The sequence below is a fragment of the Oncorhynchus kisutch genome, linkage group LG8, assembly GCF_002021735.2.
Source record: "Oncorhynchus kisutch isolate 150728-3 linkage group LG8, Okis_V2, whole genome shotgun sequence".
In the NCBI taxonomy this organism is placed as follows: domain Eukaryota; kingdom Metazoa; phylum Chordata; class Actinopteri; order Salmoniformes; family Salmonidae; genus Oncorhynchus; species Oncorhynchus kisutch.
Genome location: NC_034181.2, coordinates 37768498 through 37779881, shown reverse-complemented (window position 1 = coordinate 37779881; position 11384 = coordinate 37768498). Strand labels below are relative to the sequence as shown.

Below are 11384 nucleotides of genomic sequence, written 5' to 3'. Positions count from 1 at the left end.
GGTGGTTTGGTCCGATGAGAATACATGAGCAGAAAATATCCCCATACCTACTGTAAAATATGGTGGTATATCATTGCTGTTATGGGGCGGGCTATTTTGCTTCCACTGGTCAATTTTGACCCCTACCTTTGAGAGAAAAAAAATAGACTTGTTTCTGAGCAATTGCACTGTATTAAAATATACATTTCCCTTTTTCATAGCATACAATATTGCTCAGTATTTAAATTATTTTATACTCATTTTTGATAATCCTTAACAAGGGTGTCAATCATTTCAGACCCCGTTGTATTTACAAAAAAAAACACCACCTCTTTCTCTAGATGAGACTAGGATTTTTTTCATTGCTTCGTCCTCAGGAACAGTTCAGGAACAGCTAATATCCTTAAAACAAGGAAGTGTTTTCACAAATGAAATATCTATAAAACAATAGTTCTAGGATAGTCATTTATTACAAAAATGTTAAAAGACAACAGGATGAAAATATTAAGAAAGCACCAAAACTAATTCGTTGGAAATGTGAACCGCTGTCATTCTGGGATAAGACTTTTTGTCCTTTACAACAATATGCAGTGTCTCCTCAGTCAAGACTAGTTACACGTGGAAACAATATGCAACCGTTTCAATTGAAATTCACATAATCTCCTTGCTGTTAAAAAAAATCTGCATTTCTAAGCAGCAACACCCTCAAAGTCAGTACATCCTTATCAATTGCACCGACACACTGAGTTACAAGCCATGGCGCATCACATGTCGTTCCAGGTCAGTGCTGTTCATGAGAGTTCGGCCACAGAGCTTGCAAGAAAGCGCATTTTCATTTCTGGTCGATGGAATTATCCTCAGGGTAGCGGAGGCATCTATACTCAGGGCAGTGGACGCATCTATACTCAGGGTAGTGGAGGCATAGAATAGGAATGATAATAGAATGAGTAGCAGAGTTAAACACCTGACAGGGAACCAGAAACAGTTTGATCAATTGGATGTCAATAGTTTCATCATGTCAAAATGTACATACCTTTTGGTGCAGATGTGTTGCCATTTTCATGATCTTGCTTATCGTCACTCATGGGGTTTTCCTCAGACTTTTCGTCCTCTACAGACCCTTGCTCCTGTTTCGTATTGCACTCAGGTTTCAGACTGTCATTCTTCACCACCACCTCCTCATGTTCCGGTTTCTCACTAGGATTCCTGTGTGTTTCCTCTTTGCCCTCTTCATTTTCAAGCACTGGCATTTCATGATAGTGGCAGGCTTCATTTTTAAGCACTGGCATCTCATGATATTGGTCGTTTTGTTCTCCTATGTCCATCTCTCCAGGTTCTCGGTTCTCTTCCTCAAAGTCCATAAATTGTTCCTCTACCATCTCCTTATCCTCATGCTCGAGCTCCCCATGGCATTCTTCCTCCTTGTTCTCCTCATAACTAAAATCATGGCTCTCGTGGAATTCACTGCTTTGGGCACTGTTCGCTGACACCTCATTATCTCCACCTTTGTTCACCTGATCTTGTTGCCCATGGTTCTCTTCACAGTCCATGGATTTTTCTTCTACGTACCCTTTGGTCTCATATTTTTTGGGGGCAATGTTCTCCCCATTTTTCTCCAACCCTTTTTCCTCAACGGTATCCCCTTCTTTGAGCCCTAGAGTTTCTTTAAGTCTTCTGTTAGTTTCTTCCTGGTCTTTCTCTTCTTCTTTTCCTAGCTTCTCTATGTTCTCTCCCTCCTCCAGCACCTGCTGCTTCTCACTATGTCTGTGGTTGGTTTCTTCCTTCTCTTTGTTTCTTAGCTTGTCAGCGTTCTCCCCCTCTTCCTCCAGCCCTTGTTTCTCACCATGTTTATTTCTTTCTTCTTTGTCTTCTTCATTTTCTAATTCCTGGTCACATTTCTTTTCCTTTTCTCGGTTGACTCTGTCCAGTCTGGTCTCCAGTTCCTCCAGATGGACCTGCCCCACCAGCTCATGGTTCCTCACGACCTACAAGAAAGAACAACACAAGTCAGAAGACATTTACATCAGATATAGAAGGTCAAACGACTCAACAGAGAAGAGTTGACTATAGAACAAACTTTTAGAATTAGCATGAATAAAACAATGTGTAAGAATACTACTAGTTGTGACCTTTGATTGGCTATTTGTCAACATAACCACTGTCCATGTGTAGAGACACAGGCTCATCCAGAAACATCCCTGATCACAAAGGTACTGTGCAGCTCTGATGGGAGTACAGGTGTAAGCAGTACAACAGAAATCCCCTCTAGTCTTTCAGAGGAAAAGTTGCGCAGCGGTCTAAGGCACTGCATCTCAGTGCAAGAGGTGTCACTACAGTCCCTGGTTCGAGTCCAGGCTGTATCACATCCGGCCGTGATTGGGAGTCCCATAGGGCGGCGCACAATTAGCCCAGCATCGTACGGGTTTGGCCATCATTGTAAATAAGAATTTTTCCTCACTGACCTGCCTAGTTAAACAAAAAAAACAAGTGGATACACAATCATATTGCTTACACCTATGCAGTCCTTTCAGATCCTAAGGGTAGAACACTAACCTGGTGCTTATCGCATAGGTGTGCCTCCAACTCGCTCAGCTGTGTGAAGTCAAAGTAGCACAGTCTGCATTTGTACGGCTTGATATCATCGTGCTTAATGAGCATGTGCAGATGCAGCTTCTCATCACTGGAACTAGTGAAGGTGCACTTGTGGCAGCGGAACACGAGGCCCTGGAGATATCGCGATAGCCTTGAACGACGCACCTCTATCGGGGCCACCGGCTCCTCTGTTGTAACATGTGATTAAAACCAGGATCAGCAGCATAGAGTCGGGTAAGACACTGATAAGTATCCGACAGAATAAACGGTAGACAGCCAGATTAAGTGTCTAGTGAGTGTCATGGATGTATAAAGCATAATTGTGTATGGTCATAATGTAATTTATTGTATTAATACCACAAAAATACCTACCACGATGGAGGACGATGTGGTCGATCATGCAGTTTTTGTTTTTGGTGTGGTAAAGACAGAGAGGGCAGCGTAGGTCCTTAGGAGCTTCTGTTGCGCTACTGGCATGTGCCGTCTCTATGTGTATATCCAAATTCTTCCTAATGTAAGCATTCAGAGAAAAACGTGTTAGACTCATTTGGCAATACAGCATATTGAGGCTTAATAGTTAGAAACAATTATGACCACGAAGTGATCATTTAAAGAGGGAGTTAATTTAGCAACCCTTGTCGTCAAAGGTGCTAATTGTTCAATCACTTCAATTAGTTTCTATATTCTTAGATATCCATAGCAGGAATGTGTATACTAAAGCCCCAACTATGACCCAGCAAAGTCAAGCATTGGCATTTGAGCAGATTCTACCACTGAAAATAATATATTACCTGAAGCCCGTGAAAAAGGAGCAGTCCTTGCACCTCACCAGCCTTTTCCCATTGTGCCGATTTATGTAGTGCCGGCGCATACTCTTGATGTGTGTTGAGGTGTAGATACAAAACTCACAGATGAATAACGCATCTTGAGTGGTCGCGATGGCCTGTTGGCCTGGATGTCTGGAGGCCTGAGCCACCTGCCTGTAGTGGTTGAGCTGACGCTGGACATCTGGGGGCTCCAAGTACACTGGTTCTGTAATGGAAAGTACACTGGATATTAGAACCACATTACATTCAGTCACTCAGCAGATGCCTTCTCTGATTTAAAGAAAATGTAGGGGAGGTGTGCTATTGACAAAATACTTGAGGGGTCAATACGCAAAACGTTATGCATTTTTCAAAAATATTGATTGTCTGTATGCTGCACAACACATTTGATAATTTATAGGAAAGGTTCTTAATCATGAAGTTTAATCATTCAAATAATGAATGTAAAGGGGGGCACTTGCTTTCAGTGAGGTCTGTTTCCTCAGAATCGTCAGACATGTGATTGCCTTCCTGAGGTTCTGGCAGGTTAGGGACCTCTTCATTGGCCTCCAGGGTGTGTTTCCTGTCCTGGCTACCGGTCACGGGGGAAGGAAGGTTCTTGGATGGGTACTCAGCTACTCCAGCAAGACAGATTAAAAAAGGAAACAGGGTTTAAAATGTTTTCCACAGCTTTTGCCATTTAAATTGACATTTTATACAGTATCAAAATCTGCAAAATTAACAGATAAATACTTTTTTTTATCTTTACAATGTGGTGACATGACAAATCAAATCAAATTTTGGTCACATACACATATTTAGCAGATGTTATTGCGGGTGTAGTGAAATGCTTGTGTTCCTAGCTCCAACAGTGCAGTAGTATCTAACAATACACAAATCTAAAGTAAAATAATGGAATTAAGAAATACATAAATATTAGGACAAGCAATGTCGGAGCGGCATTGACTAAATACAGTAGAATAGAATACAGTATATACATATGAGATGAGTAAAGCAGTATGTAAACAGTATTAATGTGACTAGTGTTCCATTATTAAAGTGGCCAGTGATTCTATGTCTATGTATATAGGGCAGCAGTCTCTAAGGTGCAGGGATGAGTAGCCGGGTGGTAGCCGGCTAGTGACAGTGTGCTATATTAGTAAGGCTGCCTCACCACCATGTACTTTGAGCAGGTGGTTCTTCAAAAGGCTCAAGATGGTAGTTCTGTACCGACAGAGCCCACAATGGAAGGGTTTGATGGTCCCGGGGCGATGTCTAATATGGCGGTCAAACCTGAGGAGACATTTGCAGACAAGCAGTCATTTCACAAATTGATTTATTCAGATGTTTAAGCAAATCTTTATGGTTATATAGAAGCAAGAAATAATGTTGTATTGTGGTACCTAAAGAAGGTAACATTACAAGATAGAATCAATCACATACTATCAGTACTCTCCTCTGATGTAAATATACAATATATTTCCTCTTACATCTGCTTCTGTTGATGTGGTATGTTGTCCAGCCGTTTGAGCGCTGCCGTAGCTGCATGGCTCCGCTCATGTGAGCGTAAACCTTTCAAAGACATGAAAGTTCGCCCGCAGTGCTTGCACTCCTCTCCTGCTGACCCCCCCTCTGGTTCTGTTGTCGACGGGACAGGGGAAGGGGACCCCATTGGACCCATCCCTGTTGCAACAGATTCCACCTTTGTCACAATCCAATGACTGTCCGATTCCGCTGCCGGCAGAACATCGGGCAGTTCTTGTCTTTCATGCTGAAAGACAAATAAATGATTACGGTTGAGAATCACATATGGGAAAACACAGATGTATTTTTCCAATGTTGTACAGTACTACCATCTGTCAAACAATCACAAGCCTGTAGGTTTGCAGTTTACTGCATTATGTGCCACTTACCTTAACAGACTTGGTCTTTATTGGTGGCTCACTAAGGTGTTGTTTCCTCTTCTGTCCATTTTCCAGCGTCTGAAACTCCTCATTATGATGGTCGAGATGGGAGCCGAGGTCCACACTGCCCTGGATTTGGAGGTTACAGTATCCACATCTGTAGAACTCTGTGCCAATCTCTGAAGTCTTTGAAAGTATGGTGAAGTCCCGTTTGAAATCTTCGTTGTGGAAATTGGTGTAGTGGATACTTAGCAGGAGATTTGAATTGAAGAATAATTTCACACATTTCTTGCATTCAACTGGACGCAATGCGCTGCCTTTCTCACATTCTGGATCAAATAACTTGGAGACAGGTTTCTGCTGCCTGTGGCGATTTCTGGGCTTTGGGGGAGAGTGCAGTGTGTTAATCGGTCGGTGTTCGCTAGATTTGTGCATGCTGTTAGAGACTCCTGGATGGCAAATCACATAATGGGAGACCATGCCTTTTTCACTAAGACATTGGAAAAAACAGAGAGAACAGTTTCTCTTCTCACCAGGTGATTTGGTTTCCGGACTCAAAGAAGCCTTATGGTGTTGTGAGGTTGGAGGAATGCGGTGAGGTCTGAATGCTGGAACAAAGTGGTTGTTGAAAGCGGCATTGTCATGTTGCCTCCTATAGTGGGCTGCAAGGTACTTACAAATCAAAGTCGTATACGAGCACAGTGCACACTTGTAGGAAAACTCTTTGTCCTCAATTGGAGCCACTGTACTGTGGTTAATGCGAAGATGGCGGGCAAGACCCTTTTTAGTGGTGCAAAAGTACTTGCAAAGGTGGCATTTGACTATGATGGATTTCCTATTTTTTAAAATGGCAGCTTGGGCAATTGAGGTCTGGGATCCTCTATATTTGGAGAGAAGATGTTTTTTAATGGCAGCGGATTTTTTCAAGGCCGGTTTGAACATATTGGGGGCAGATCGTTTGTGATCCATCTCATAGTGAGCTTTCAACTTCTTGAATTTTGCATGGATGACTGGACACATATTGCACTGGAAGCCTGCCAATCCTATCCTCTTACCCGATCGGACTTTCACACATTCGTCTGGGTCACTGAAGTGTACAATTTCTTGTTCAAGTCTCTCAGTTCTGGCTTTGGTGGCTGGATGCCTCATCTGGCAGTGAGTTAGAACACCATGAGGGCGAGAGTTCACATACGGACAGATTGAACACTTGAATACCAGAGTCCCATCACCTGTACTAGATTTAGGTTCCTTTTCACAAGTTGATGGATCATATTCCGGATGTTTCTTTCCACAATGAGTTAACATACCATGGAGGGTGTTGAACTCTCCAGAACAGACAGGGCACCTCCATCGCTGGCTTGGATTTGAGGTTTCAAGAACATCAGACTGTTCATGGATCTTCATATCATATTCTGGATGTTTCTTTCCACAATGAGTAAACATACCATGGAGGGTGTTGAACTCTCCGGAACAGACAGGGCACATATGTGTCTCGCTTGACCCCGAGGTTTCATGAACAGCTTGCTCTTCATGGACCCCTGGCTCTTGGGTCTGCCTACTACTAATGACATCTAACACAGATCCATCTTCCTTGACAGACCATGGATGAACTACACGGTAGTGGCTGCCGATACCCCCCATTGAAGTAGCCTTAAAGGAACATGCTCGGCATGGATAGACTTTTGTGTCACCTTCTCCGGACTGAAAAGATGGGGAGGTCTTCGGAACTTCCCCAAACCTGAGGGTAATATTTTCATGTTTAACATTCTGCTCTGTGTTAGGCTTAATTGTTTTAGATAGAGAAGTCTTAGGGCCAACATGTAACCTCAGGATGATGGACTCAAGTCCAGTATTTTTATCTGGATGACGTTGCCGGTAGTGCCGGAGGAGTCCCTTCGCTTCAGTGTGTGAACAAACACACCACTCGCAATGATAACCTGCTTGTAAATGGCCATCTTGGTAAGCCCAACGCATAATCGTTGTGATTGGGGCTTTCTCTTGGTGGTTATTCCTCAGATGCCTTTTCAAAAGATATATATGGGGAGTTATATAAGAGCATTTGCGGCATTTTAAGGACCTGAGTGGTGCAGCTTTCTGCGTGCGAGATTGTGAAGCTTTCATGGGGGACTTTTTAGGTTGTTGGGTTATTAATTTCTTGGGGGGGGTGCGAACAATGGTAGTATACCGGACAACTTGATCCGCAGTAGCCGGCAGATCACTATGTCTTAATTTCTGATGATTCAAAACACCCCTAACTGTGGCATTGTCATAGTCACAATGCTGGCAGTAAAACAACTTCCCCTCTTCTTCTTGGGATGAGTTAAGTGTGTCTTCTTGTACTGGCTGCGATTTGCCCATAACCGTAGCAGTATATTCAAGGATTTGCTTAGCAGTTAGTTTCATATCAAGGTGTCTTTTCCTTTGATGATTCAAAACCCCTATCACTGTTAGATTGCTATAGTTGCAAAGCTGACAGAAAAACATGTCTGCAACCTCGTCCTTCAAAAGAGGACGAGACAAGATGTGAGGAGAGTTGGGTGAGTGGACTGCTTTTGACTGAGATTGTTTGGTTTGCCCTTGAACCACAACAGTATGCCTTAAGATCTGCGCAGCGTTTGTTTCGAGATCACCATGCATTTTATTTTGATGATTCAAAATCCCCCTTACTGTAGAATTGCTATAGTCACAATACTGGCAGAAGAACTTCTCTAATTCTTCTTGGAAAATCTCAGATGTTAAGAATGATGAGTGAGGTGATTTGCCAGATTGGGCCAAAATCATAGCAGCAGTATATTCAAGGATTTGTTTATGAGTTGCCTTAAGATCAGGGTGTCTTTTCCTTTGATGATCCATAACCCCACTCATGGTTGGATTGCTATAGTTGCAAAGCTGACAGAATAACACAGCCTCTTCCGTCACAAGAGGAAGAGGTAAGATGTGAGAAGAGTTCATTGAGTTGACTCTTTTAGACTCTTCTGATGTTTTCATTTGCCCTCGAACCTCAGTAGTATGCCTGAAGATGTCATCAGGAGTTGTTTTGAGTTGACCGTGTCTTCTCTTCTGATGATTAAAAATCCCGCTCATTGAGGGATCGCCATAGTTGCAAAACTGACAGAAAAACAAGTTACCTGCCTCATTCCCAACATCAGATCTGAGGAGAGAGGAGTTAGGGGCCTCAAATCCAGCAGACTGAGATGTAGATTTTTGACTAAGAAGCTCAGATGTATATTGAAGGATCTGATTAGTGGATATCTGAAGACGGCGATGTCTTAATTTCTGATGATTCAAAACCCCTGCAACACTTGGGTTGCCATAGTTGCAGTACTGGCAAAAAAACAAGTCAGCTACCTCATTCTCAACTGTGGATTTTAAAGAGGAATTAGATGAGTCAAATCCAGTAAACTGAGGCTTTTCACATTGACCATGAACCTCAGCAGTATGTTTGACGACATTATCAGCAGTCACCTTGAGATGACTATGAGACGACATCTGATGATTCAAAACCCCTCTCACATTGGGGCTGCTACAAATCATAGCAGTATGTTTGATTATACTTTCAGCAGTTGACTTACGAGTACTGTGTCTTAACTTCTGATGATTCATAATTCCTCTCACTGTGGGGTTGCAATAGTCACAAAACTGGCAGAAATATGGACTCTCAACATCTGCCTGTGAAACACTGGATATGGGAGGGGATGTGTTTGGAGACTTAACTTCTGGAAGTTTGAATGGCTTTAAAACGTCTTCCTGTGCAACATCATTTTGGAGGGGAGTGCTAGGTGAGACTATTACAATGCCCTGTGATTTTTTACATTGACTACGAACCTCAGCAGTATAGAGGTGTATCTGCTCAACAGAAGCCTTGAGATCACGGTGTCTTGACCTTTGGTGATTCAACACCCCCCTCACTGTGAGGTTGTCATAGTTGCAATGCTGGCAGAAAAACGTGTTCTCTGCATCTTCCTGTGCAACATCTGGTCTGGAGAGGGAAATGTTGGGGGACTTAACTTCTAGGAGTTTAAATGGCTCCAAAACCATATTTTCAGGAGACACCTGTGTTTCGTCCTTAGGTTTCCTGGAAATGGCAAGAGAAGCTTGTTTTATGCTGTCAATTGTCAATCCTGCCTTCGGGTGGCTTTTTTGGTAGTGGACAAGCATGACAACCACTGACTTATTGCTGAATACACAATGTTTGCAGTGGTACAGTTCCACATCCACTCCCATGGAAGCAGAACATGCTAATGAGGGTGTATGGGTGATATTAACAGTTTCTTTATGTGGGGTCGGAGACCTCTCAGGAGAGACAACCTCTGCATTCTTTAGGCTGGAGGTTTGCCCTAAATGTTGTGATGTAGAGGGTTCATGTTCAGTGGGCTTGGTAGTAAAACTGCAGTACATTAAGGGATTGCTCATTTTCAGTTTTGGATGCTTGTTTTTGTAATGGGGTTTCAAGTACTTGCCATTAGAAATGGTGAATGGGCAGGCAAAGCACTTATACACCAAATCAAGCTGATCTGATCGCATCATGAACACATTTGGGGCTTCTGGGTGATGATCCCTATAGTGCTGCTTAAGGTCATCAGGGGCGGCAAAATCAACCGGACACTCCAAGCAACGGAAGGTGGCAGTCCAATCATCTGGATTCATGATGTACTGAAAGTCATACCTGATGTAAGGGTGCATTGTCTGGTAATGGGTGCTCACACTGCGAGATGACTTGTGACTGTAGTCACAGTGTTTGCAATGATAAAGATTTTTTGAGTTGTCCCTGCTTTCCCCATTTGCCAACTGATCTTCTATTTCATTTCCTGAGGCATCTAGTTCAGTTCTCCAGGCATTTCCCTCCTCTTCATCCTCGCTAACCTCAAAGGTGAAAGCAGTGCCCCCTGATAGCTTACTTTGGATGACTGTACTTTCGGGGCTTGTTTTGATATTTTTCTTAGCAGGACTTAAAGGAGTGTCATCATGCGTTCTCTTCTTGGTGTTTTTAGCTAATGGATCTGTCAGTGACATTCCATTATACGTTTCAGGTTTGAGATTCCGCTGCTCTGTCACCGTTTTGTCCAGCAGACTTGACCCCATGCTGTAAAAAAGGTAACTGTGCTTACTTCGCTGGTGAGTGTGAAGATCTTCCAACCAAGTCGCAGAGAAGTTGCAGAGCGAGCAGCAGTGAGAGCCCATCTGTTCACTTTCTGAATGAAATCTCTCGTCAGTTACTTTAGAAACACCTTTACCATTGTCTTGGTCATAGCTATGGAAAGGCGCATCTGACATGACAGTCACATCACGCGCACCTGATGGCCTTGGGATGGTGGACATCTTCATTTGCAAGGAATTTAAAGATGACTCATGCGCTGAACTTCCAGGTACGACTCTGAATTTAGAACAATTTCTTGAGGATCCCACTTGAGTTCGCAGGTTCTTCAACAATAAGCTAGAGCTAGGAATGTTTATGGTTTTTAAGGTAGACTTGGAATTCACTCTCCCCACGTCCCCTTTTTTGCGTTTGAGTGCCGACACATTTTTGTGATTCTTCTTACCTGGCAGTGACACTTTGGCATTGAGAATCTTGCCCCTCAAATACCGTTTCTGTGTTTTCAAGGTCCCGCCCTTACCAGGACCCCTTACCGGCACCTTGTGATATGTTTTTTCATGTTTGATAATAACTGTCCAACTGGAAGACGTAAACACACAATGCCGGCAAGAGAAAAACTTTTTTGAACTGTTGTAGCGAGTGCTACTGTGAGGTGGCGTGGAACTCTCTGAGGGAGTAGAACTCCCTTCATTTTGTGAAGGATCCACATCAACGCCATGCACCTTCTTCATGTGTTCAAGGAGGAAATACTTTGATTTGAAGAGGAGGACACAATGGTTACACTGGAATGACTGACTTGGAGACACGGATTGTTGAGAGCCTGGTTGACCTTGGGTCATTTGGTCAGACTTGTTGAGGTGCCCGGAATCTGTGGGAGTATAAAATATCTTAATAATGAATGAAAATAATATACAACTACAGAATAAAAATGTGTATCATCAGATATTAATGACTAAATGTGCCATGCACCTAAGCATTTCCAGACCGACTAAGCAGTTAAAAACATCA

The 11384-nt window shown here is 43.0% G+C and overlaps 1 protein-coding gene across 1 annotated transcript in view; it reads right to left on the bottom strand.

The window, feature by feature from the left end:
- Nucleotides 1-430: 430 nt before the first annotated feature.
- Nucleotides 431-11384, bottom strand: part of LOC109895727 (zinc finger protein 462-like) — a 23302-nt gene continuing 12348 nt past the window's right edge. The window contains exons 3-11 of the mRNA XM_020489661.2: nucleotides 5291-11244; nucleotides 4868-5148; nucleotides 4552-4670; nucleotides 3860-4012; nucleotides 3363-3603; nucleotides 2944-3080; nucleotides 2533-2759; nucleotides 1013-1964; nucleotides 431-878 (exon numbers count right to left, since the gene is read on the bottom strand). Of these exons, the coding sequence (XP_020345250.1) occupies nucleotides 727-878; nucleotides 1013-1964; nucleotides 2533-2759; nucleotides 2944-3080; nucleotides 3363-3603; nucleotides 3860-4012; nucleotides 4552-4670; nucleotides 4868-5148; nucleotides 5291-11244 (8216 nt within the window). The 3' untranslated portion in view covers nucleotides 431-726. The remainder of the gene's footprint in view (nucleotides 879-1012; nucleotides 1965-2532; nucleotides 2760-2943; nucleotides 3081-3362; nucleotides 3604-3859; nucleotides 4013-4551; nucleotides 4671-4867; nucleotides 5149-5290; nucleotides 11245-11384) is intronic.